Genomic DNA, 27984 nt, shown 5'->3' with positions numbered 1-27984 from the left:
AATAGTGTAATAGTTTAACTTTTTTTTTTTTTTTTTTTTTTTTTTTTTTTTGAGACAGAGTCTTACCCTGTTGCCCAGGCTAGAGTGCACTGGCGTGATCTTGGCTCACTGCAACCCCCGCCTCCTCCGTTCAAGCGATTCTCCTGCCTCAGCCTCCGGAGTAGCTGGGATTACAGACATGTGCCACCACGCCTGGCTAATTTTTGTATTTTTAGTAAAGACAGGGTTTCACCATGTTGGTCAGGCTGGTCTCGAACTCCTGACCTCGTGATCCGCCCTCCTCAGCTTCCCAGGGTGCTGGGATTACAGGCGTGAGCCACTGTGCTCAGCCTAATAGTTTAACCATTTTTTAAGTTGTGTTTTTCATTTTGTAAAAATGAGTTTGTATTTTACAGTTGAAATAATATAAACTATATATATATGGGGGGGAAGAGAGAAAGGGGAAGAGAAAAAAATTATAAGTGGGAACGTGTTATACATGCTGTATGAAACCTGCCTTTTTCCATATGTATGTTCATGATAATTCCAAGTAATTTACATGGATATAAGTTACCCTTTTTAATGGATGTTTAGTACTTTGCATAGGTATACCATATTTCATTTAATTGGCATACAAGATAATTAGGTTGTTTTTATTTTTAGTGTGTTTGAGAGGAGTATTTCTGCACCTTTACAGATTTGAGTGAGCATCAATTAACATGTTTTTATCAGAGATCTTACTGTAGCCGTCAGTAGTAGTGTAGTCAGTGATTCCTGTTATTGCCTGTAAGCTAATTTGTTAGCCTAAAACTTTAATTTCCTATGATCTGAGGAACTGAAAGCTAAGGCCTAAAACCTTATATGTGCTGAATGTCAAATAATAGGTCACAGCCACATTCTTCCACAAGTGAAAGTAATATGGGGCTTAACACAATTGCTTTAGCAATATGACCTTCTCCCCGTTTTCTCTACTTGGTAAGGAGGGCTCATACCCCTACTAAGCAACATGTTACTCTGCTATCTCATACCTGTCAACTCCCTAACCATAATAATCCTGCTTATATAGAACACAATGGTTCTGTTATCTCTAATTGCATGTTAGTGAAATGAGGTCAAGAGAGACTAAACTGATTAGCCTCTGGTCACACACTCAGAAATCCTATGGAGTGGCTTGTACCTGTTGTGCATAGCTAACTTCTAAACATATAGCAAGTAAATGCCAGAGGGAGAAATTATTATGTAATGTTGTATGTGTCTGCGTTTTATAGTGAAACATTTAATGAATATTTCTATGGCTTTGATTAGCTACCTAAATGAGATCTAAAGTTTTCTAGACATGGTAACTTGGTTTTTACAGAGACTTGCAAGGATCTTTGTGTTCGAGAAGAATTTTTCTTAAAAATAGGTGCGCTGCTCTTTCCCTGTGCCCCCTCAGGTCCTGGCATTGATGTGCCTGCTCCAGACATGAGCACAGGTGAGCGGGAGATGTCCTGGATCGCTGATACCTATGCCAGCACCATAGGGCACTATGTGAGTACCCACTGGAAGCCCCAAGGCTTCTGCATTTGCTGTCTACAAGAATTAACAGTTTGACTGATTATATCAAAAGTTGAGAATCCCTGGGTTTTTCTCATTCAATCATAATCTTGATGTGCATATTATTTTATATCTACTTGTCTATTCTTAAATCGTAATGAACATGGATTGAGCTTTACTTATATGCTGCGCTATACTTGTCACTGGAACAGGACACTTACTGACCAGGGCAGCCCACTATGCTAAGACACTAGAACATACATCAAGAAGCATTCAATTCTGATATTTCCCTCAGAGGGCTTCCATTTAAAGAGGAACTAAGACGTATAAGCAGATAAGGTCTGGAAATAATGTAATACAACAGTGGAGATTATGAATTCTGAAATAAGACTTTCTAGAGGAGATATTTGGGCTAGACCTTGAAAATGGGTAGAATATGAACATTTAGAGATTTGGAGGATAAGAGGAAGAGAAACAATAGAGTTCAGATTGTCTGAAGGTAAGGCATATTTATAAAGGTAATAGAAAGTAAGAGTGAAGGCTGGATGCAGTGGCTCATTCCCATAATCTCAGCACTTTGGGTGGCCAAGGCGGGTGGATCACTTGAGCCCAGGAGTTCGAGACCAGCCTGGACAACACGGGGAAACCCTGTCTTTCCAAAAAATACAAAAATTAGCCAAGCATGGTGGTATACACCTATAATCCCAGCTACCTGGGAGGCACGCTTGAGCCCAGGAGGTTGAGGCTGCAGTGAGCCATGGTTGTGCCACGGCACTCCAGCCTGGGCAATAGAGTGAGACCCTGTCTCTAAACAAAAAAAAATAAGAATGAAGAGGTAAATGAACCAGGACAAAAACACCAAGCCCCAGTGTTTGTGTTTTACATGGTAATCAGTGGAGAAATTTTGCTGATCCTTCCTGGGGAAGAATAGGCTGGCAGCAGTGTCCAGCTGTGCTGGCTCCAGGAGAGAACCTCCTGTGGTGTCAGCACCTTTCCACTGAGTCCAGGAGCCAGAGGACCAGGAGAGGAGCATCGCACATGTGAGGCACGTGACAGAGAGACTCAGCAAAACTGGATTGGATATATATGGAATTAAGGAAAGGGACCAGGCTGAGTCACAGAACCAGGAGAACCTGAGTCTAGGGACTGAGCAGAGGTAGTACCACAGAACTGAACATGAGAGGAAACATAACTCCTGTCCCTGAAAGGGGTGCAACCTTAAAAAATGAAACATTTGAGGAGTAGGAAGAGAAACGGAGTCAAAAAATACATTTATGCCTACTACATGCAGGGCTATGTGTAAGCAAGGTATTCACTACAATTGGGATAAATTGCTAGAAGTTGTTTTGAAGCTATGAAAAAGAATCACAGGCCCATCCAGTCCTTTCAGTCCTTTCAAGGTAAGGTCAGAAAAAGCCTCCTAGGAGATAAAACCTTCTGGTCTGCACTCAGATGGGTGTGTGGACGTGGACTAGGGGAGGGGTAGTGGCAAGTGTTTGGAACAGAAGGAAGTACCTGAGGGAAGGTTCTGAAGTTCAGAAGCTGGGTGAACTTGGGAGGCTAAAGACTGACTATTGTGGCCAGAGTTGAGAAAGAGAAAGGTGGGATAAGAAAGGCCAGTAGAAAAAAGGGTCAGGCCAGGTTACTGCTTGGTAGGTGACCGTGAGAACTTTGGTCTTTGTCCTGAAAACACAGGAAAACAGCAAAGAGCTGGTTTCAAGCAGGTGTGACTCAGCTAAGTGTGCATATGAAGACTTGAGGGCAGGAGACTACTACAGGGGCCCGGACTGCCAGGGGATATGAAGAGGGAAGCAGGGCATGAAGTATAGCCTCCAACTAAGAAAAATGGCACCGGAGAGAAGCAGAAAGAAGACAGCTTGAAAAGTGGCTGTTACCCAGAGAAAAAGGTTTTTGTTGTCTTTTGGCATGTTTATTGGCTGTAAGGCACAGATTCACCGGTGCAAGAGATAGACAATGCTGAAGAGATGCAGGCTGGTAGAGGTAGTGAAGTCCCCCAAGGGAATAAAGGCCTGGGGAATTCTTTTCATAGTGAAAAGATGGGCCTTGGAGAAGAGGAAGAATGTGGAAATGGGTACATTTCCTGAAGTGATGTAATGCCATGGCTGGGAACATGGGCAGACCACCTGAAGTCCAACCCTGGCACCTTCACCCATCAGTGCTGTGACCTGGGAGTCTCTGTGCCTCCATTTCCTCCTATGCAAAATGACAGTAATAATAGTACCTACTTAGTGAGACTCTTATGAGCATTAGATGAATAATAATCTAATGCACTTAGAACTGTACATAGCCCTTAGTAAGTACCAGAAAATAAATATCTATAGGTATTACATCAGGTAAATTATACAACCCCCTGAAATAAAACAGGAATGATGTAGACCCTTCAAATAATTGTGGTTTCAACTGTCCTTCCCAAAAAGGACAGTTTTCCACCTGTCACCTTTTTATGCGTCCTTCCCTTAGCCCTTGATTTTAGATTTCTTATCACTTAAAGAAGGAAAACTCTTCACCAGTATAGTTCAAGGGGCCGTGCTTCACAAGACTTTCTCTTGCTGTTAGCACTGAGAATGAGCTACAAATAACATACTGCCCACTGGTTTGCACTATTCAATGCAGTGTCTTGCTTAAAAAGAACAAGAGACCAGCTGGGCATGGTGGCTCACGCCTGTAATCCCAGCACTTTGGGAGGCAGAAGCAGGTGGATCACCTGAGATAAGGAGCTCATTTAGCAATGAGCTCTGGGTGTGGTCTCTTTTTTTTTTTTTTTTGAGACAGAGTCTCACTCTGTCACCCGATCTCAGGTCACCGCAACCTCCGTCTCCCGGGTTCAAGCAATTCTCCTGCCTCAGCCTCCCAAGTAGCTGGGATTACAGGTGCCTGCCACCACCACGCCCAGCTAATTTTTTTGTATTTTTAGCAGAGACGGTGTTTGACCATGTTGACCAGGCTGGACTCAGGTGAAGCACTGCCACTTGAACTATACTGGTGAACAGTTTTCCTTCTTTAAGTGATAAGAAATCTAAAATCAAGGCCTAAGGGAAGGACGTAATTGTTTTTGTTACTCATTTCTAGATGTGAACTGGAACGTGCCGCCTTCTTTGTCCTAGCCCCATCTAGAAGTGCAGTGTAGGTGGGAGAATGTATTCTTCTCTGGGCTTTCAGGACCATTACGTATGCTGGGGAGCCTGGCAGTTGGCGCCAGGCCTGACCCCAGACAGTATTTCCTTCAGCCCCAGCATTTGCATTCTCACTGTTTAAAAGCATTTGGCACTCAGTTTGCATTTCTGTATTCATAAGTGTTAATTATTCATGAAAGCAAACTGTGGGAAAACTAATTCTATAAATCACTTTACTAGACTGCATTTTTCTTCCTTGCTTTCATCCTTTTTGTTGGTAATTACACAAATAATATAATTCTAAGTTCTCTGTGTAAAAATATTTAAACAATACAGATAAAGAACAGATCACTTTTTAATTTGGCCAGCTGGAACGTTAGGGATATGTTGGGAGTTAGGGGTTTGGTGTGAAGTAAGGCATTTTATTTTGTTTACATGGAAAGCAAATTGCTTCAACAAGTTTATTGAGTATTTTATACTTTTGCCACTGACTTAAAATTTTATATGAATTTTCATTTTATATTGATTGCCTATACAAAATAAGACTGTCTCTAGTTTCTCCTGCTCCACCGATGAGTTTACTCTGCAGTGTTCTCATGGCCGTGTTTATAGTATAGTTGATGTCTTGGAAGGGAAGCCCTACTTAGCCCAATTCTGTTTTCTAATTACACCTGTTTCTGAACAAGAATATACGCACATCTTCAATTGAAAGAGGACAGGCCGGGCGTGGTGGCTCACACCTGTAATCCCAGCACTTTGGGAGGCCGAGGCGGGCAGATCACAAGATCAGGAGATCGAGACCATCCTGACTAACACAGTGAAATCCATCTCTACTAAAAATACAAAAAAATTAGCCAGGCATGATGGTGGGTGCCTGTAGTCCCAGCTACTCGGGAGGCTGAGGCAGGAGAATGGCGTGAACCCGGGAAGCGGAGCTTGCAATGAGCCGAAATTGCGTCACTGCACTCCAGCCTAGGTGACAGAGCAAGACTCCGTCTCAAAAAAAAAAAAAAGAAAGAGGACAGAAAGATGGGTGGTGAAGACTGTTAACCCCCATCTCCACTTTGCAGAGCTAACCACTGCTACCAAAGACACTCTGCTCACACGGAAGCACAGGACTCTCACCCACACATACCTTTTTAAAAATACTTCATTAAATACTTTCTTTAGTCTACTCTTAGATGAACTTGAATATCATGTTATATTAAGTATCAAGTTATATTAAAAACTTCCTTTTTAAAAAGTGGCAGAATACAACATTGAGTCTTCCCATCCAAGACAATTGTAAAGCCTCTTCCTGTCTCAGGCTCTGTTTTGGTGACATGCTCAAGTCTTATAGTAGATTTTAAGACACTCGTGAATGGGATGTGTGTGTACCTTGATTTAGTAGTGCTTAAATACTTGTTGAAGGAATGATAGCTTTAGGCTGAGCTAGCTCTACTTTTGTGATGTTATTTGTACTTACTTGATGTTCAGTCCCTACACTCTTGTTTTTTCTGTCAGAAAATATGGTCTACTTTGCCAGGCGTGGTGGCTCATGCCTGTAATTCTAGCACTTAGGGAGGCCGAGGCAGGCAGATCACTTGAGGTCAGAAGTTTAAGACCAGCCTGACCAACATGGAGAAACCCCATCTCTACTAAAAACACAAAATTAGCTGGGCGTGGTGGCACATGCCTGGAATCCCAGCTACTCAGGAGGCTGAGGCAGGAGAATCACTTGAACCCGGGAGGCAGAGGTTGCGGTGAGCCAAGATCGCACCATTGCACTCCAGCCTGAGCAACAAGAGTGAAGCTCCGTCTCAAAAAAAAAAAAAAAAAAAAACAGAAAATATAGTCTATTTTATTGTATTTTCTAGGAACAGAAAGCAGAAAAGTGCGTCTTGTCTCTACTGGTAAAAGTATACCTTAAATACATTCATACACACACTCCTAATTAGCATATTTTTAATTAAATGAGAATGTGCTTTGACTTTAATTCATTATGTTCCTTCAACAGAGAAATTGGACTTGACATTTCATTCTTTCAATTACCCCCTCTTACAGGATATTAATGCACATGCCTGTGTTACTGGTAAACCCATCAGCCAAGGGGGAATCCATGGACGCATCTCTGCTACTGGCCGTGGTGTCTTCCATGGGATTGAAAACTTCATCAATGAAGCTTCTTACATGAGCATTTTAGGAATGACACCAGGGTTTGGAGACAAAACATTTGTTGTTCAGGTAAAAACAAAAACAAAAAAGTTTCCTTAATAACTGATAGACATTAAGTAAAGTTTTTAATGTTTTTAGAATTGTAATTTTAAAATTAAGTTATCTCAAATCTCTTAAATTTTAGAGTGATGGTTTTCAGAGTAATAGATCTTTTGTGTTTTGAACCTTGGTATGATTCATGTAGCTAGAACTGATTTAAGTATCTCTCAAGTACATGTGAAACTATTACCAACTTCAACCAAACTATCACCAAATTCAACCAAAATATTGGTCAGTATTCAAACTTGAAATTATATCTAGAAGGGCAAGTCTCTTAACATAATTTTCTAAGTTTTGTTAAGTATATAGAAAGGTTTACACATTGACCCAAATTTGTTTGATGTGTTAACATGTATTTTACTTAGGAGAATCTTAATTAAATTGAAATTACTTTAAAATAGAAGTGGTGGCTGGGCACAGTGGCTCATGCCTGTATTCCCAGCAGTTTGGGAGGCCAAGGCAGGTGGATCACTTGAGGCCAGGAATTCGAGACCAGCCTGGCCAACATGGTGAAACCCTGTCTCTACTAAAAGTAGAAAAATTAAGCCTGGCGTGGTGGCTCACGCCTGTAATCCCAGCACTTTGGGAGGCCGAGGTGGGCGGATCACGAGGTTAAGAGATCAAGACCATCCTGGCCAACATGGTGAAACCCGGTCTCTGCTAAAAATAGGAAAATTAGCCAGGTGTGGTGGTACACGCCTGTAGTCCCAGCTACTCTGGAGGCTGAGGCAGGAGAATCGCTTGAACCTGGGAGGTGGAGCTTGCAGTGAGCCGAGATAGCGCCACTGCACTCCAGCCTGGATGACAGAGCCAGACTCCGTCTCAAAAAAAAAAGAAGAAAGAAAGAAAAATTAGCCTGGCATGATGGCGGCACCTGTAATCCCAACTACTCTGGAGACTAAGGCAGGAGACTCACTTGAACCCGGGAGGCAGAGGCTGCAGTGAGCCGAGATTGTGCCATTGTACTCCAGCCTGTGTGACAGAATGAGACTCGGTCTCAAAAAAAAAAAAAAAAAACAAATTGTATTTCTCCAAATTAGTGACATCCCTTTTCACAACATAGGACATCTGATCATCAAGGACTGAGGACCTGGTGGTGTACTTAACACCACTGCCATTGATTGATTGATTGATTGATTGAGATGGAGTCTCACCCTATCGCCCAGGCTGGAGTGCAATCTTGGCTGACTGCAACCTCCACCTCTCAGGTTCAAGTGATTCTCCTGCCTCATTCTCCCAAGTAGCTGGTATTACAGGCACGGACCACCATGCCTAATTTTTGTATTTTTAGTAGAGACGGGGTTTCACCATGTTGGCCGTGGCTGGTCTCGAATTCCTGACCTCAAGTGATCCACCTGCCTCAGCCTCCCAAAGTGCTGGAATTACAAGCGTGAGCCACCATGCCCGGTCATCACATTCTTAAACAGAGACTTTTATTGTTGAAGAGAAACCAGTTAGTACATTGTTTCTTTTGGCAAAAGAATTTTGAGAATTGCTTCTAAATGAACAGAACGTGGATTTACATTGGTCAGAATATGACTCTTGCTGTCTATACCAGGACTTTAATTTTTGTGTTATGGGTAATTGTTCTTCACAGGGATTTGGTAATGTGGGCCTACACTCTATGAGATATTTACATCGTTTTGGTGCTAAATGTATTGCTGTTGGTGAGTCTGATGGGAGTATATGGAATCCAGATGGTATTGACCCAAAGGAACTGGAAGACTTCAAATTGGTATGAATACATTTTTATGGCATAGGCACTAAATATAAACATTTAAACTCTGGTGCAGCTATTAATTGTGATTTTCAATCAATGGCAGCAACATGGGTCCATTCTGGGCTTCCCCAAGGCAAAGCCCTATGAAGGAAGCATCTTGGAGGCCGACTGTGACATACTGATCCCAGCTGCCAGTGAGAAGCAGTTGACCAAATCCAACGCACCCAGAGTCAAAGCCAAGGTGACAACATTATAGAAACCGGAACCAACATTATCAATGTGAATGACGTTGGGGGGGGTCATAGAAGAGTCTGATTGAGTTTTCTCTTTCTTTTTAGCAGCTTTATTGGCACATACTGCACGTACCATACAGTTCCCCCATTTAAGGTACATAATTTAATGGCGTTTAGCTACCGGCACAGAGTTGTGCAACCATTACCAAAACAAACGCATCTGCCTGACACTCCTGTAAAAACAAACAAACAAACAAAACCTAGATACATAGAAAAGTGAAAGGTAGTTTTATACACTTTGCAGAGCAAAATAACCTCTATTTAACTTTAACTGAAACTGTGCTTCTCCCCACAGCCCCCTGTTCATATATGCACATCTCTTGCCCTCAGTGGAGGGGATTTGATGGTGGTGTTGGCATTTCTCTATGTTCCTGACTCTCTTGCAGATCATTGCTGAAGGTGCCAATGGGCCAACAACTCCAGAAGCTGACAAGATCTTCCTGGAGAGAAACATTATGGTTATTCCAGTAAGTCATCTATATTTATTAGGCTTCATATGTACTTAGAATCATAATTGTCTTTTATTAATCTCCCAAGCTCTAGTGAATTCATCTTTATTTCACTTTTGAGAAAATATAGTAGAAGCATGGTTAATTCTAAGCCTGTTAATTTTCCCTTTGATTGAAATATTTATTCCAATTTCAGGCTCTTTACCGAATGTCTTTAGCCTTCTAAGAGTCTGGTTATATAAATGTGTACTGTGTTAGAAACACTATTCTAACTTAAGCTCTAAGATTTTCTATACGATTCCTAACCTTATGCATTTCAAGTGCTCCTTCCGGCTTTACTCAGAAAACTAATATGAGGAACACGTGCTCAGGTTTTTTAGCAAGTAAACATGAGTCTACAGCAAAAAGTTACTAGAAATTAGTGTGGGCTTGGGATACATTTTAAAGAACACCCTTTGCTGAAAGCACTTAAGACATTTAATGTAACTGAAATGGGCTACCCATAGGTAATAGGTGAAAGAATCCTGTCTTCTGAGAGGCCCTGTGGACAGTCCAATCCAACTGGTTGGTGGGCAAGCCATTTACTCTGAGAACGTCTGGTAGAGAAGAGGCTCTAACCAAATATTATTAACTTTCCTTGATTAATAAGCCAAAAAATGCTTTTTTTTTCCTAAATAGAAAAAGCCTTAGATGGAATTGGGCGGTGTGGGGAGGAGTGTTAATTAAGTGTGAAATTCCTGATACTGGCTAAAATATATTTGCGATATTTGAAGTTCAGTCTACCTTGGTACTGAAATTAAGGTCTTAGGCTCATTTTCAGCTTTTATGAAAACCATCATCTTCTGATTTCTTTGGTGTCTTATTTTTGTGTATAGGATCTCTACTTGAATGCTGGAGGAGTGACAGTATCTTACTTTGAGTGGCTGAAGAATCTAAATCACGTCAGCTATGGCCGTTTGACCTTCAAATATGAAAGGGATTCTAACTACCACTTGCTCAGTGAGTGTCGATAAGCTTGTTCACCAAAACCAATCTTTTGAGCCAGCTAAAAGGCTGTAAAAAGGTCCGCTTAAGAGAACTGATCCCTTTGGGAAAGAATTGAGTCTCAGAAAAGAAAATAATATTTTGTCTCATGAAACTTAGACCAAAAATGCACAATGTCTTTCTGGATATTAACTCTCCCATGTACTTATATCCAGATTTTTATTCTGTGATGTAATGTTCACAGAATATAATCTACATTTTTTTTTCTTTTTTTGAGAGGACGTCTTGCTCTGTCGCCCAGGCTGGAGTGCAGTGGCACGAACTCGGCTTACTGCAGCCTCTGCCTCCCAGGTTCAAGCAGTTCTCCTGCCTCACCCTCCCAAGTAGCTGAGGCTACAGGCAGTCGCCGCCACGTCCGGCTAATTTTTGTATTTTTAGTAGAGACGGGGTTTCACCATGTTAGCCAGGATAGCCTTGATCTCCTGACCTCATGATCCACATGCCTCAGCCTCCCAAAGTGCTGGGATTACAGGCATGAGCCACTTCGCCCAGCCAATAATATTTTTTTAAGTGTGATTTTAAAACCCCACTGTCGATACTAATTTCTGTCTCTGGTTGCTCTTAGTAAAGGCCTATCTAGTGTCAAGAATTGTTTTTGAGACTCCTGATGAGAATACTTGTTTTTCTTTGACTAGAGTTAGCTCCACAGTTAAGAGTAGAATTTCTCATCTAGTTGAAATAAGACCAAGACCTCCTACTGAGCTTCTGTACTCAGCCCACTGTGAGAATCTGGGTGAAGTGTTCCATCTATTTCCTTTTCTTTTTCCTCCAGCATTTTCTTTTTAATAGAGCCAAGGAAAAACCCTGGTAATGGGTGTTATGGAAACAGAGCAGTGACCTAAATTCACATTTATATAGGAAATTGGCAATGTGTTTTATTCCTTCTTGACTGAGTTTTAAATGATTAACCCTTTTATGTCATTAAAACTCTGTATAAGGCTGGGCACAGTGGCTCAAGCCTGTAATCCCAGCACTTTGGGAGGCCAAGGCAGGTGGATCACGAGGTCAGGAAGTCGAGACCATCCTGGTTAACACAGTGAAACCCCGTCTCTACTAAAAATACAAAAAATTAGCTGGGCGTGGTGGCGCGTGCCTGTAGTCCCAGCTACTCGCGAGGCTGAGGCAGGAGAATGGCGTGAACCCGGGAGGCGGAGTTTGCAGTGAGCCGAGATCACACCTCTACACTCCAGCCTGGGTGACAGACCAAGACTCCGTCTCAAAAAAAAAAAACACTCTGTATAAGTTTTTGGGTTACAGTTATAGTTTGGGACTACTTTTGATTCTACTTTTTTTTTTTTTTTTTTTCTGTTAGCAATATCTTGATCTCTTGTGTTTTTTTGTAGTGTCTGTTCAAGAGAGTTTAGAAAGAAAATTTGGAAAGCATGGTGGAACTATTCCCATTGTACCCACAGCAGAGTTCCAAGACAGGATATCGGTGAGTGTGGTGACCCCACAGTTGTACTTCACACATGCTCCCTGCTCTTTCCTTCAGACAGAGCTGGTTAGATGGATTTCATTTGTGGCATAGTCTTTGTAATTAGCTTGACAGTAAGTGTGTGACACGTGTTTTGTACCTTTCCTTTTCATTACATTCTAAAACTGGAGTAAGAATCCTAGTGACTACTAACAAATATAAAATAAATAAATTTGGTTTTTTTCACACACATGTTTTAACAGTGAAGGATTGTTATATATTTTAATTATTTTAAGTTTCAGAGAAATAGGAAGAATTGAAAAGTAAGCATTAGATTGAACTATATGGGAGTCCAAGAGTTTGAGACCAACCTGGGGAACATAGTGAGTCCCCGTCTCTACAAAAATAAAGAAAGCAAGAGGCCAGACATAGTGGCACACGCCTATAATCCCAGCACTTTGGGAGGTCAAGGCGGGTGGATCACGAAGTCAAGTCATCGACACCATCCTGGCCAACATGGTGACCCTGTCTCTACTAAAAATACAAAAATTAGCCAGGCGTGGTGCTGCGTGCCTGTAGTCCCAGCTACTTGGGAGGCTGAGGCAGGTGAATCACTTGAACCTGGGAGTTGGAGGTTGCAGTTAGCCGAGATCGCACCACTGCACTCTAGCCTGAGCAACAGAGAGATACTCTGTTCCCGCCGCCACGAACCGCCCCCCCAAAAAAAAAGAAAGGAGGGATGGAGGGAGGGAAACTTCTTCACCAGTAAATGATGGAAGACAGGAAAAACAAAAGTCCATAACACATAAGCCTGGGGGAAAAATTTAACCTCATTGTTAAAGAAATACAAATTTAAAAAGGGTTTTTTTTTTTAATATATTAACAAAAACAATTAATGGATCTTATGTTCTCCATGTACGTGGTGAAACAGTTGTACCTTTATTCTCATGACGGTGCAGATTGGTGCAGCTCTTTGGAAAATTTGAAGTTATTAAAGTGTTCCTGCCCTTTTTGGTGCTATGATAATCTCCCCTCTGGGAATTTATCCTAAGAAAATAATTCAAAAGATGAGGAACCACTCCATGCATGATGATGTTATTGAAACTATGTGTAGGCCAGGTGCGGTGGCTCACGCCTGCAATCCCAGCACTTTGGGAGGCCAAGGCAGGTGGATCACCTGAGTTCAGGAGTTCGAGACCAGCCTGGCCAACATGGCGAAACTCCGTCTCTACTAAAAATACAAAAAATTAGCCAGGCATGGTGGCACGCCCCTGTAGTTCCAGCTACTTGGGAGGCTGAGGCAGGAGAATCGCTTGAACCCGGGAGGCGGAGGTTGCAGTGAGCCAACAAATGCGCCACTGCACTCCAGCCTGGGCAACAAGAGCGAAACTCCATCTCAAAAAAAAACAAGGTGTAAGTTTTTAAATTTGGTTTTATTTAAAGTTCAGGAGCAGGGAAATGGCTGACTTTTATAATACATCTTAGGAAATATTCACTCATAGTTTAAGAATATATTACAATGGGTAAGTTATAATATATCTTCTTTTTTTGGGGGTTTTTTTTTTTTTTTTTTTTTTGAGACAGAGTCTCACTCTGTCGCCCAGGCTAGAGTGCAGTGGCATGATCTCAGCTCACTGCAACCTCTGCCTCCCAGGTTCAAGCAATTCTCCTGCCTCAGCCTCCTAGGTATCTGGGATTACAGGCGCCCACCACCACACCCAGCTAATTTTTTTGTATTTTTTAGTACAGATGGGGTTTCACCTTGTTGGTCAGGCTGGTCTCAAACCCCTGACCTCGTGATCCACCCGCCTCGGCCTCCCAAAGTGCTGGGATTACAGGCGTGAGCCACCGCGCCCAGCCGTCAATATATCTTCTTATGAAATATTCAGTGATGGGAAACAGTTCTGAGACTATATTGCAACATGGGAAAAGGTTAAAGGTTTTGTTGTAAAGAAACAAAAAATGCTTTACCCATTCTAGGTACTAACCGTTCCCCTCAGTGAACTTCCTTTTTCCTAGAGTGATGTCTTTGTTCTGGTCCTTCTATCTGGAATACACTGATCCCCTCCCTGCTTAAGTGTCACTGCAGTTCTGTGGCTCTCTCTGAAAGTCTCCTGTGTGCCACTGTTTCATACATGACATCCATCCCAAGTGACTAGCAGTGCATCGGAAGGTCTTGCGCTGCTACTGCCGCTGCCAGAGGGCTGTTCACCACTCCCTTTGGTCACCCCACTGCCCAGCATATGCCTTGTCAGTTAAAAAAATAAAAGTTTTCTCAAGCTCTCTCCCTCTAGTTTCCCCCTGCCCCTGTTTGGTACTATCAGGACCCACATCATTGACCCTGCCATGTTTCCACTGTCCCTTATCCCCCCAGTGCCCTCACTTCCCTCCTTATCTAACTTAAATTCCATGCTCCATCATTACAGTCACTCCCCAGTCTTGTTTCCTTTGTCATACACCCTTGTTAACACCTAAGCCCTGATTAAATCCCAGCAGTCTCCTCCGTGCCTCTACCCTGTAGGAGGCCCTGCTGGCAGTTCACACCCTGACCACTAACCTCAATTAGGCGCTCAGAGCTGCCCAGCAGTCATACTGGTTTTCCGTGTTCCATTCATTCTCCCCGTCTCCTGAGTGATTACATCATATTTTCTCCTCTTTTCACTGCCCTGCACTCCAGCTCATGACCTGCTATCTGTTCACAGATAAAACTGATGCAGCCTGGGAGCTTCCGCATCTGCCCAGCTCCTGGTACCTGTACCCAGTCCTGTGTCATCTCTCTTCGAATAGATCAGCTCTTTGTGCTTTCATTTCTTAGGTCCAGTTCTTGTTGTGGGCATTGGATGGTTTTTCCTCAGATACACTGCTCTAGCAAGTCTGCCCCTCTCTCCTACATCAGCAGTTTCCCCCCTCTGAGTCATTCCCCTCAGCTTACCAAATGCTGTTTTAAAAAATGTGTAAATCTTAATCCCACTTCCCCTTCCAGTATTGCCATTTGTTTCCTGTAGAGCAAACCTCCTTGGAAGAGTTGTATATACTCAGCCTCCAATTCTTCTTTACTTGAACCTACTCCACCAAGACTATTCTTGTCAAGACAGCCAGTGACACCAGCATTGCCAAATCCAATAGCTATTTTTCAGTCCTCATCTTGCTTGACCTATCAGCAGTTGTTGTCACAATTGACACTCCCACCTTGAAACAATTTCTTCGCTTAGCTTCCAGGATACTACATTCTCCTGGTTTTCTTCCTACCTCCCTAAACATTTCTTCTCAATTGCCTCTTGCTGGTATCTCTTCAACTCTCCACTCTTCTAACATTGGAAGGCCTGCGTCCCTAAACCACTTCTCTATCTAGATTGAAAATTTCAGTGATCCACTTAGCCTCGTGGTTTGAAGTCCATGTATATACATTCTCTTCCCACTAGAATATAAAGTCTGTGAGAACAGAATTTTGATTTTATTCTCTAGTGTCCCCTAGTACCTGGAAGAGTATGTACTCAGTAAGTGTCCAAACTATATCAGTGACCCATTTTAAGTTTTTATCGGGCATATGTGTTTTGTAGCTCTGTATGTCACCTTAAGAGTGGTAGTGAGTTAATTGTCATTCATTTTTTAGAAAACATTTCAAGAAACAAATTAGGAAAGAGAGAAGCTAACTTGATGGTGGAGGCCCTGGGTCATATCCCAGCTCTAAAAATAGCTATCTGTAACCATGGCCAGCTTCTCTGGTCTTTAGTTTCCTGATCAGTAAAATTAAAAAGCTGCTAAGATCTATACAGCTTTAAAAGTTGCTGGCACTACTGAATACGTACACAGAATTCTACCCCAAAGCCGCTATGGGGTTTAATCAGATTCCTTTCTGTGTTCTGTGTGGTGTCCCTGTTCTCTGGGGAGCTGAGGTGAACGCACCATGGCGTGAACAGCGTAACACATTGCTCAGTGCATCTGCATCTCCATGAGTGGAGGGTGCTCATCTCACTCCATGCCCTCATGTCTCTAGGTCCAAAAACTGCCTTCATTGTTGTACTATAATCTTATTTCATGAGTATTTGTTTGCTGTCAAATATAATAAAAATAAATTGCGGTCAACAAGCAACTGCTTCAGTAAGTATCACGATACTGTATCTTTGATACTGTGCAGAAATGACATATCTTAGCTAAAAGACAAAAAATTCTGTCTGGTTGTATATTGACTTGAGAATCCTTTGTCATCTTATACAGAGACACAAAGCAGGTCTTTGTGGTTTTGTTAAACTTGTGTTCTTTTCCCTAATAGGGTGCATCTGAGAAAGACATCGTGCACTCTGGCTTGGCGTACACAATGGAGCGTTCTGCCAGGGTATGTGTGCAGATCCTGTTTGCCTTCCAGCTAGTCACATGAAGTACAACTCAACTGTGCTATCTCAGCCGCCAGACTGTATGTGCTGATAGAAAACAATAATCTGTTCAATGGTCCTCATTTGTGTGTAGCAAAACACATGTTTTTTCAGTCTCAGATGATGAGCAATTTTTTAGTCTTCAAATATGTTTTTGAGGCTTTGGAAAGAAATAATAAGGCTGATTTAGGAGGTAATGATGTTGGCAGCTAGCCCAGTATGGAGTAGTTAGCCAAATTGGATTGTAGCTCCGTGCGCCACTATGTTATAGCTACAGGAGGCTACCTTACTATAGAATTTGGTATAAGCAAAAGTTATTTTGACTGCTTGATCCCTACTTTAAGGCCTCAACCACAGTTTGAGTCCAGTTTTCATAATTTCTTCTTGGGTTCAGATTCTATCTGCTTGGATTTATGATGAAATAGCATAAGCAGATATTGATGAAGAAGGTGGTGCTTCTTAGAGCTGTTGTTTTTCTTGTTAATTTTTGATCAAGATAGGGTGTATGTGGTATACATTCATCCTTTCAAAGTATTAAATTCGGCATCCTTTATTATATATTTGAGCCATTACCACTTTATAATTCTAGAACATTTTCATCACTCCCTTCTTTTTGTTTTTTTGAGACGGAGTTTCCCCCTGTTGCTCAGGCTAGAGTGCAGTGGCGCACTTTCAGCTCACTGTAACCTCCACCTCCCAAGTTCAAGCAATTCTTGTTTCTTAGCCTCCCGAGTAGCTGGGATTACAGGCGTGAGCCACCATGCCCAACTAATTTTTGATTTTGTTTTCATTTTGTTTAGTTTTTTGAGATGGAGTCTCGCTCTGTCGCCCAGCTGGAGTGCAATGGTGCAATCTCTGCTCACTGCAGCCACCGCCTCCTGGGTTCAAGCAATTCTCCTTCCTCAGTCTCCTGAGTAGCCAGGATTACAGGCGCCCACCCCCACACCCAGTTCATTTTTTGTATTTTTAATAGAGATGGGGTTTCACCATATTGATCAGGCTGGTCTCGAACTCCTGACCTCAAGTGATCCACCTGCCTCAGCCTCCCAAAGTGCTGGGATTACAGGTGTGAGCAACCGCACCCCTGCCTAATTTTTGTATTTTTAGTAGAGACAGGGTTTCACCATGTTGGCGAGTCTGGTCTTGAACTCCTGACCTCAAGTGATCTGCCTACGTCAGCCTCCCAAAGTGCTGGGATTACAGGCATGAGCCACTGCACCCAGCCACCCCATTGTTAAGTCCAGAGAATTAGGCCCTCCTACCTTAGAGGTTCTGCTGCTACAGTAGTTTGTCTTTGGTTGCCCAAGTCCTGCCTTGAAACAATGAGAGGGTAACTTGGACCAGGCCTATCTGGGCCTTGTGTGTTTATGGCCTGGCCACTTGAGTCAGGATCATCTTCACTGTGTTTTCTCTTTCATTTCAGCAAATTATGCGCACAGCCATGAAGTATAACCTGGGATTGGACCTGAGAACAGCTGCCTATGTCAATGCCATTGAGAAAGTCTTCAAAGTGTACAATGAAGCTGGTGTGACCTTCACATAGATGAATCATGGCTGACTTCCTCACTATCCTCTTCATGTGTAACTTCTGCAGACCTATCACAAGTTTACATGTAACCGCAGAAATCCCTTTCTCTCCTGACTCATTAATAATGGATACCATTCTCATCAAGTCAATCCAAATCAGCCTGTTGAGAAAGAAATTAAGGTTAGGGGATCATTACAAGCTGAGTGTGAAAGCAGAAATCACCTACACCACAGAGCCATTTTGGTATTTTGCCTTTAAATAAAAAGCCTCCTCCATCTGGCTGTGCAGCCTTGCTCTGTGGCTTTTCCCAACACAATCAGTGCTAGTGCTGGGGAAGGAACAGTCAAGAGCAGTCAGTTGCTTGCTTATTTTGCTCTGAATGAGTCTGGGACACACTGTAACTTTAACACATTTAAGAAGTAGGTGTGTGGCCTTTTCAGAAGGTGGCATGGTCCTCAAGTGAGTTCTTAGTATTTTATATCAGCAAATAACTCAATTTTGCAGGTTGCAAACAAATATAAAAGCTGTTTCTGTTTATGAATTTTATTCTTTTAGAATAGAATAAGTACATGCTGCTGTAATAAAATTGCCTTTAATCACTTAACAAGCCTAACTTTGACTCAAACAGTGAATGCCTATAGAAATAATAAATGAAAAAAACTAGTATTTTTATATCATAAAACAATGTCATTTATAGCTTATCATTCATGTATTGTTGTCCAGCAGACAGTAAAAGCCCTGTGGATAATTATCTTCATACCTGCAAAATGATAGAGGCTATTTTCGTTAAAACTGTCAGAATTTGCTAACTATAATTCTGACACAGTCCAAAGAATGCAGTAACTTTTTATCATATTAACTAATTGTTCTCTTTTGAAGATCTATGGTTGACTAATTAAACAATAATTCAAGTAGATTTTCGCAGAAAAAAACCACTTGGGCTCCCTGTTTGGAGTCTGGCTGGCTCTGAGCATTGCCAATGGCCCCTCCTCACCTGACTTTGTATCCTCTCCTTTTAGGGGCTTTGCATTCTGCACCCAGCTTCACTAACAGTGGGCTGAAAACATCCTTGGGTTGAGTGTTTCATTTGGGAGTTATTTGGCCAGGGCCTTTTGAACAGTAGTGTCCCCATGAAGTGCTAGATAATATATGTGTAAGAATCAGCTTTTTTTTTTTTTTTAACTCTTAACACCCTTCAGAAATTTCTAACTACTTTGTAACTGCATGGCTTAACCTGGTGATAAAAGCAGTTATTAAAAGTCTACGTTTTCCAAAACTTATGTTTCTTTTCTGTGTTTTTACATGTGGTAGTTTCTCTTTTCGTAAGTTATAATACTGCAATTGGATTTCTGAAATGTTTATAGCGACCACCTATATAATATTTCCTTCCACTTTATTGTGAGCTGCCCAGATTTTATTCTTGAATTCTATTTTTTTGTTCAGTGCTCTACACGTTCCGAGAAACTTCCCTAGTAACGAACTATAGAAACGATCCCTGAAAGCACAGTCTTTATTCTCGAATTATTTTGTATTTTATTAAATAATATCAACAGCTGTTCTTGAGGAAGAGGCTCTAATGTTTAAAGCTGATATACTGAAGTAATGTTTAGTGCCGTTTTTCACTAAAGGGGATTTAATGTGGAATAATTTAGCCACAGAATGTAACAACTATTGAAGAGAGAATACTAACTGTAATCAGAACTGGATTCTAGACTTGATTCCACCAGTTACTTAACTGCCAGTGTGAAGCCTGACTTTCATTTGGTCTTTGTATGTCACAGTTCTGCCTCTGCATGCTCCTGGCATCGGGTCAGTCAGATAAACAGGCCCCCAGTATATGGGCATAGCAAGCCCTTCCCCAGCATGGTGGTGTCTATCTGCACTCTAGGTGGGCTACTAAAATGTGTAAGGGGGAAAGTGATACAAAAACCAGTTCCAGAATGTTAGAATAATGGTGGGGCAGCAGATTTAAGTCATGTGAATGTGGGTAAGTCTTAGTGGTGGCCTTTGACTATATATTGGAAGTATTGTTCTTTGCCTTGAGGGGGGCAGTTTTTGTTTTTTGAGACAGTGTCTTGCTCTGTCACCCAGGCTGGAGTGCGGTGGTGCAATCACGGCTCACTGCATCCTCTACCTCCTGGGATCAAGCAGTTACTCTGCCTCAGCCTCCTGAGTAGCTAGGACCACATGTATCGGTACGACACCTGGCTAATTGTTTTTATTTTTTGTAGACACGAGGTCTCCCTATGTTGCCCAGGCTGGTCTCACTCCTGGACTCAAATGATCCTCCCACCTTGGCCTCCCAAAGTACTAGGATTACAGGCATGAGCCACCATGCCTGGCCAATAGTAACTTTCTAAAGATTAATGTTGAGGAGTATTGCTGATAGTAATATTAGAAAACTAAATTGCCTGTGCTAGCTATATTTAAAGATGAGAGCACTAGTGTCAGTAATTTTGGCTCCTGAAGGTTTTAGTTTTTAAAAATCTGGTCAATTACTCTTTTTACCTTGACAGAAATTTTCTTTTTTTTTTTCAGACGGAGTCTCGCTCTGTCCCCGAGGCTGGAGTGCAGTAGCGTGATCTCGGCTCACTGTAACCTCCGCCCCCTGGGTTCAAGCAATTCTGCTGCCTAAGCCTTCCAAGCAGCTGGGACTACAGATGCGTGCCAGCATGCCCAGCTAATTTTCTCGTATTTTTATTAGAGATGGAGTTTCACCATATTGGCCGGGCTGGTCTCAAACTCCTGACCTCATGATCCACCCACCTTGGCCTCCCAAAGTGCTGGGATTATAGGCATGAGCCACTGTGCCCGACCTATTTTCAATTATTTTTAAAACTCACACATGATACTCAAGTTACTTGCTTCTGAAATAGCCATAGATGACTTATATAGCACCTAAAGAAGACTTAACTGTTGCTTTATGAGCCTCTACACTAGCGTGTATTCTAATTTCCCTGATTAAGGAGATGAGAAGTAAAGGCATGAATTTTCAGTGCTTTTGGCACCCTAACTAGTAGGATTGGTCATTCCTTTTTTCTGTATTTTTTCTCTTTTCCTTTTTTTTTTTTTTTTTACTCCATGACTAGCCAAAGAGCTGATTTACTTATTTAAAAAAGCTTGGCATGGCTGAGCACGGAGGCTCACACCTGTAATCCCAGCACTTTGGGATGCCCAGGCAGGCGAATCACAAGGTCAGGAGATGGAGACCATCCTGGCTAACACGGTGAAACTCCATCTCTACTAAAAATACAAAAAAATTACCCAGGCGTGGTGGCAGGCGCCTGTAGTCCCAGCTACTTGGGAGGCTGAGGCAGGAGAATGGCGTGAACCCAGGAGGCAGAGCTTGCAGTGAGCCGAGATCGCGCCACTGCACTCCAGCCTGGGCCACAGAGCGAGACTCCGACTCAAAAAAAAAAGCCTGGCATGTTAACTCACAAGCAAGTAAATTCCATATTCACTAAACATCCCTGACAGGCTTTCCCAGCCCTGCGGTTTGTTAAGGTAGTCAAAGCATGGCACATGAAGAAAACTACATCTGTGGATATTGTACAAAATATTGTTTTTACAATTTTTTAAATATTTTTAACAGATAACTTTTATTGACTTGTGTTTGTATTTTTATCAAACATACTCCATTTATTTATTTATTTTGAGATGAAATCTCACTCTATCACCCAGGCTGGAGTGCAGTGGTTCGATCTTGGCTTACCGCAACCTCCACCTTCCAGGTTCAAGCAATTCTCCTGCTTCAGCCTCTGGAGTAGCTAGGATTACAGGCATGCGCCACCATGCCCAGCAAATTTTTGTATTATTAGTAGAGACGGGGTTTCACCATGTTGGCCAAGCTGGTCTCATAGCAAGACCCTATCTGTAAATGAATTTTTGAAATATATATTCTAGATAATTGACCTTCATTATGCATATAATTTGCAAATATTTCCTCTCAATCTGTTAGTTGTCTTTGCGCTTTCTTGATAGTCTCCTTTTTAATCTTGAGAAAGCATAATTTATTTTTCCTCTGGTTGGTGTGCTTTAGGGTGTATGTAAGAAACCATTGCCTAATCTATAGTCATGCAGATAGATATATATCCCTATGGTTTTTTTTTTTTTTTTTTTTTGAGACGGTCTCGCTCTGTCGTCCAGGCTGGAGTGCAGTGGTGTGATCTCACAGCTCATGGCTAAGTGCAGCCTCTACCTCCTAGGCTCAAGCAATCCTCCCCCTTCAGCCTCCCAAGTAGCTGTGACTGTAGGCCCATACCACCACCAAGCACAGCTAATTTCTGTATTTTTGGAGAGACACGGTCTTGCCATGTTGCCCAGGCCAGTCTTGAACTCGCAGGCTCAAGCAATCCGCCGACCTTGGCCTCCCAAAGTGCTAGGATTACAGGTGTGAGCCACTGTGCCTGGCCTAGAAATATTTTTTTAAGAAATAGTGACCAGGCTGGGCGCAGTGGCTAACACGGTGAAACCCCGTCTCTACTAAAAATACAAAAAATTGGCAGACGGGCGAGGTGGTGGGCACCTGTAGTCCCAGTTACTCGGGAGGCTGAAGCAGGAGAATGGCGTGAACCCAGGAGGCAGAGCTTGCAGTGAGCCAAGATCGTACCACTGCACTCCAGCCTGGGCGACAGAGCGAGACTCCGTCTCAAAATAAATAAATAAATAAACAAATAAATAAATAATAAAAAATAAAAATAGTGACCAAAAATATCCCACATTTGATGGGAGTTGTGAATCTACACATTCAAGATGCTCAACAAATTCAAAGCAGGATAAACTAAAAGAGAACCACACTGAGACACATTATTATCAAATTGTAGAAAGTTAAAGACAGAAAAGCAGCAAGAGATAAGTGATTCATCCTGTACAAGGGATCTTCCGTAAGATTAACAGTTGCTTATCAGAAATCACAGAGTACAGAAGGCAGTAGGACACTTCCCCTGTCTCCCACCGACAGATGATATATTAAAAGTACTGACAGCAAAAAATCAACCAAGAATCCTATATCTGGCAAAAAATAACCTCTAAAAATGAAGGAAACATTAAGACATTCCCAGAAAAGTCAAGGGAGTTTATCATTAGTAAACTTGTGTTATAAAGAATGCTAAAGTCTCCCCATATTACTCTCAGGGAAGAAAAAAAAATAGAATGCAAAAGTGGAGCTGGGGCCAGGCATGGTGGCTCACGCCTGTAATCTCAGCACTTTGGGAGGCCAAGGCAGGCGGATGGAGTTTGAGGCCAGCCTGGCCAATATGGTGAAACCCCATTTCTACTAAAAATACAAAAAAATTACCTAGGCGTGATGGCGTGCACCTGTAGTCCCAGCTGACTGAGGCTAAGGCAAGAGAATCGCTTGAGTCCGGGAGGCGGAAGTTGCAGTGAGCTGAGATGGTGCCACTGCACTCCAGCCTGGACAACAGAGCAAGACTCTGTCTCAAAAAAAAAAAGGGGGGGGGGTTTGGGGGAGCTCAGCATGGGTTCACGCTTGTGATTTCAGCACTTTGGGAGGCTGAAGTGGGATCACCTGAGGCCAGGAGTCACAATCAGCCTGGGTGACATAAGGAGACCCCATCTATACAAAATAAAAATAATTAGCCAGACAGGGTGGCTCAGGCCTGTGGTCCTAGCTATTCAGGAGGCTGAGGCAGGAGGATTGCTTGCAGCCAGCAGTTTAAGACTAGCCTGGACAACATAGACCCCATCTCTACAAAATATAAATTTAAAAAATTAGCTGGCCTTGGTGGTGTGCATCTGTAGTTCCAACTACTCATGACGCTCACTTGAGACCAGAAGTTGGAGGTTACAGTGAGCTATGATCACACCACTGCACTCCAGCCTGGTTGACAGAGCAAGAACCTGTCACTAAACAAAAATAATAAATGAATAAAAATATAAAAGTTCTTGGCCAGGCACAGTGGCTCATACCTGTAATCCCAGCACTTTGGGAGGCTGATGTCGGTAGATCACCTGAGGTCAGGAGTTTGAGGCCAGCCTGGCCAATATGGTGAAACCCCATCTCTACTAAAAATACAAAAATTAGCCGTGTGTGATGGCACGTGCCTGTAATCCCAGCTACATGGAAGGCTGAGGCAGGAGAATCACTTGAATCTGGCAGGCAGAGGTTGCAGTAAGTGGAGATTGCACCACTGCACTCCAGCCTGGGCAACAGAGCAAGACTCGGGCTCAAAAAAAAGGCTAAAGTGAGTCCTTCAGGCCAAAATGAAAGGATACAAGATAGTAACTCAAAGCTATATGAAGAAATAAAGATCACTGGTAAATGCAACTATGTAGCTAAATATAAAAGCTAGTATTACTGTATTTTGGGTATGCTATTCCTCTTCTTTATGATTTAAAAAATGCATAAAGGCCAGGCGCGGTGGCTCAAGCCTGTAATCCCAGTACTTTGGGAGGCCGAGGCAGGTGGATCATGATGTCAGGAGATCAAGACCATCCTGGTTAACATGGTGAAACCCTGTCTCTACTAAAAATACAAAGAATTAGCTGGGCATGGTAGCGGGTGCCTGTAATCCCAGCTACTCAGGAGGCTGAGGCAGGAGAATGGCGTGAACCCAGGAGGCGGAGCTTGCAGTGAGCTGAGATCGCGCCACTGCACTCCAGCCTGGGCGACAGAGCGAGACTCCTTCTCAAAAAAAAAAAAAAAAAAAAATGCATAAAATAATGTGGATCTATGTTAATAGGCACTAATTGTTTAAAGACATAATTTGTAACAATATAGGTAGGGGACAGAGAAAGGAGCAGAGTTAATGTATGCTATTGAAGCTGAGTTACTATCAGTCTGAACTAGACTTTGAACTCAGCATGTTAAATGAAATCTTCATAGTACGCACTAAAAAAATAACTTTTAAAATATACAGAAAGGATTTAAGAAAGGATCAAAATATTACAGGATAAATCATTAACCAAACACAAAAGAAGGTACTGAGGAGCAAAACACTTTATGTAGAAACTAAACAGCATGATGACATAAGTAAGTTATTTGGTGTGTAGGTTTTTCTGTTTTTCTTTTTCGGGGTTTGTCTGAGACAGTCTTGCTCTGTCACTCAGGCTGGAATTCAGTGTTTCATTCTCAGCTCACTGCAGCCTTTGCCTCCCAAGTTCAAGTGATTCTCAGCCTCCTGAGTAGCTGGGATTGCAGGCGCCCACCACCACAGCCAGGTAATTTTTTGTATTTTTAGTAGAGACGGGGTTTCACTACATTGGCCAGACTACTCTCAAGCTCCTGGCCTCAAGTGGCACCCACCTCAGCCTCCCAAAGTGGCTCATGCACAGCCATGAGCCACTGCGCCCGGCCTGTTTGGGGCTTTTTTTGAGTCGGGATCTGGCTCTGTTGCCCAGGCTGGAGAGCAGTGGCACAATCAGCTCACTACAACCTTGACCTCTGCAGGCTCAGCTGATCCACCCACCTCAGCCTCCTGAGTAGCTGGAACCACAGGTGTGCACCACCATGCCCAGCTTATTTTTCTATTTTTTGTAGAGATACGAGTCTTGCTGTGTTGCCCAGACTGGTCTCAAACGCCTGGGCTCAAGCAATCTGCCCACCTCAGCATCCCAAAGTGATAGGATTACAGGCATGAGTCCAACCATAAGTAAGTTTTTGTTTTTTGTTTTTGAGTCAATCTCACTCTGTCCCCCAGGCTGAAGAGCAGTGGTGTGATCATGGCTCACTGCAGCCTCACCTCCAGGCGGGAGCCACCGGGCCGGGTCAAGTAACTTTTTTGTTTCAGTAATCACTTTCAATGTAAATAATCTGACCAATGGAAAGATCGGCAGAATCAATTTTTTTTAAATGATGTAATACACAATCCAAATATGCAACTTACAAAATACTCACTGTAGACCCAAGACACAAATTGTTTCCAAATGAAAAGACAGAAAGAGATAATCCATGCAAATAGTAACAAAAAGAGAGCTGGGGTGGCTATACTAATACCAGACAAAACAGATTTTAAGCCAAAAAATGTTACAGAAAGATATTGTATGTTGGTAAGAGAGTCAAATCACAAGAAGATGTAACAATTATAAACACGTATGAACCAAAAAAGAAAAAAAAAGGGCTCTAAAATGCACAGTCTAACAAAATTGAAAGAAGAAATAGTTTTACAATAATGGAGACTTCAATACAGGCTGGATGCCGTGGCTCTAGCACAGCTCACTGCAACCTCTGCCTCCCAGACTCAAGCGATTCTCCAACCTCAGCCCCCCCAGTAGCTGGGACTATAGGCACACGCCACCACACCCAGCCAATCTGTGTATTTTTTGTGGAGATGGGGTTTCATCATGTTGCCCAGGCTGGTCTCAAATGCCCAAGCTCAAGCAATTCGCCCACCTCAGCCTCCCAAAGTGCTGGGATTACAGGCCTGACCTACTGTGTCCAGTCAATACCCCACCTTCAATAGTAAATAGAACATCTAGACAAAATCAATAAGGAACTAGAGGAATTGAACAACACACTAAACCAACTAGACCTAACAGACATATAGAAAGATCTCCATCTAACAAGAGCAGAATATATATTCCTCTCAAGTGCATATGGAACATTCCCCATGATAAATCATATTAGGCCACAAAACAATTCTCAATAAATTTTAAAAGGTCAAAATTATACAAAGGGCCAGGCGTGGTGGCTCACAGCTGTAATCCCAGCACTTTGTGAGGCTGAGACAAGCGGATCACTTGAGCCCAGGAGTTCAAGACCAGCCTGGGCAACATGGTGAAACCCTGTCTCTACCAAAATAAAAAATAAAAAAATTAGCCAGCTGTAGTGGTGGTGAATGCCTGTAGCCCCAGCTACTCAGGAGGCTCAGGCAGGAGGATGGCTTGAGCCTGGAATGCAGAGGCTGCAGTGACCTGAGATCATACCACTATACTTCAGCCTGCAGGACAGAGCGGGACTTGTCTCAAAAAAAAAAAAAACAGGCCAGGCTTGGTGGCTCATGCCTGTAATCCCAGCACTTTGGGAGGCCGAGGCGGGTGGATCACAAGGTCAGGAGATCGAGACCATCCTGGCTAGCACGGTGAAACCCTGTCTCTACTAAAAATACAAAAAAAAAAAATTGGCCGGGTGCTGTGGTGGGCGCCTGTAGTCCCAGTTACTCCAGAGGCTGAGGCAGGAGAATGGCGTGAACCCAGGAGGCAGAGCTGGCAGTGAGCCGAGATCGTGCCATTGCACTCCAGCCTGGACGACAGAGCGAGACTCCATCTCAAAAAAAAATAATAATAATAATAAATACTTTCATTAAAAAAGGACGATCTCATGCTTGCTTCATCAGCACATATACTAAAATTGGAACAATACAGAGATTAGCCTGGCCCCTGTGCAAGGATGACATGCAAATTCGTGAAGTGTTTCATATTTATTTTATTAAAAAAAAAAAAGGCCGGGCACGGTGGCTTACACCTGTAATCCTGACACTTAGGGAGGCCAAGGTGGGTGGGTCACGAGTTCAGGAGATCAAGACCATCCTGGCCAACATGGTGAAACCCCGTCTCTACTAAAATACAAAAAATTAGCTGGGCATGGTGGTGCACACCTGTATTCCCAGCTACTCAGGAGGCTGAGGCAAGGGAATCACTTGAACCTGGGGGACAGAGGTTGCAGTGAGCCAAGATTGAGCACTGTACTCAAGCCTGGTGACAGAGCAAGACTCCATCTCAAAAAAAAAAAAAAAAAAAAGAGAAAAGAAAAAAGGAACAATTTCAAATTAACAACCTAACTTTACACCTAAGGGGTATTTAACCTTTTGGTTTTCCTGGCCACATTGGAAGAATAATTGTCTTGGGCTAAGGGAGGAGACCACCCCTCATATTGTCTTATGCCCAATTTCTGCCTCCAAAGAAAGAAAGAGTAAAAACTAAAAGGCAGAAATGAAATCCACAAGCAGACAGCCCGGCACCACGCCCTGGGCCTGGTAGTTAAAGATCGACCCCTGACTTAATCTGTTATGTTATCTATAGATTACAGACATTGTATAGAAAAGCACTGTGAAAATCACTGTCCTGTTTTGTTCCTATCTAATTACCAGTGCATGCAGCCCCCAGTCACACACCCACTGCTTGCTCAATAGATCACAACCCCCTCATGCGCACCCCCTTAGAGTTGTGAGCCCTTAAAAGGGACAGGAATTGCTCACTTAAGGAGCTTGGCTCTTGAGACAGGAGTCTTGCTGATGCCCCCAGCTGAATAAACCCCTTCCTTCTTTAACTCAGTGTCTGAGGAGTTTTGTCTGCAGCTCGTCCT

General features: G+C 42.7%; 1 protein-coding gene and 1 non-coding gene across 4 annotated transcripts in view; both read left to right on the top strand.

Annotated features, from left to right (window-relative positions):
- GLUD1 (glutamate dehydrogenase 1) overlaps positions 1 to 18999 on the top strand; it is a 44465-nt gene extending 25466 nt beyond the window's left edge. For all 3 annotated transcript variants that reach the window (XM_002833560.5, XM_054522235.2, XM_054522236.2), the window contains 9 exons: positions 1415 to 1509; positions 6693 to 6872; positions 8500 to 8637; positions 8726 to 8863; positions 9302 to 9382; positions 10240 to 10363; positions 11752 to 11843; positions 16096 to 16158; positions 17619 to 18999. In XM_002833560.5, coding sequence (XP_002833606.1) covers positions 1415 to 1509; positions 6693 to 6872; positions 8500 to 8637; positions 8726 to 8863; positions 9302 to 9382; positions 10240 to 10363; positions 11752 to 11843; positions 16096 to 16158; positions 17619 to 17738 — 1031 coding nt within the window. In that variant the 3' untranslated portion in view covers positions 17739 to 18999. The remainder of the gene's footprint in view (positions 1 to 1414; positions 1510 to 6692; positions 6873 to 8499; positions 8638 to 8725; positions 8864 to 9301; positions 9383 to 10239; positions 10364 to 11751; positions 11844 to 16095; positions 16159 to 17618) is intronic.
- Positions 19000 to 27000: 8001 nt separating this feature from the next.
- LOC112135275 (U6 spliceosomal RNA) lies at positions 27001 to 27104 on the top strand. The gene has a single exon (XR_002916578.1). It is a non-coding gene; the product is annotated as a U6 spliceosomal RNA (small nuclear RNA).
- The last annotated feature ends 880 nt before the right edge of the window (positions 27105 to 27984 follow it).

Source organism: Pongo abelii, chromosome 8, assembly GCF_028885655.2.
Source record: "Pongo abelii isolate AG06213 chromosome 8, NHGRI_mPonAbe1-v2.0_pri, whole genome shotgun sequence".
Lineage (NCBI taxonomy): Eukaryota > Metazoa > Chordata > Mammalia > Primates > Hominidae > Pongo > Pongo abelii.
The sequence above is the reverse complement of the archived record's forward strand: the minus strand, read 5'-3'. Positions and strand labels throughout refer to the sequence as shown.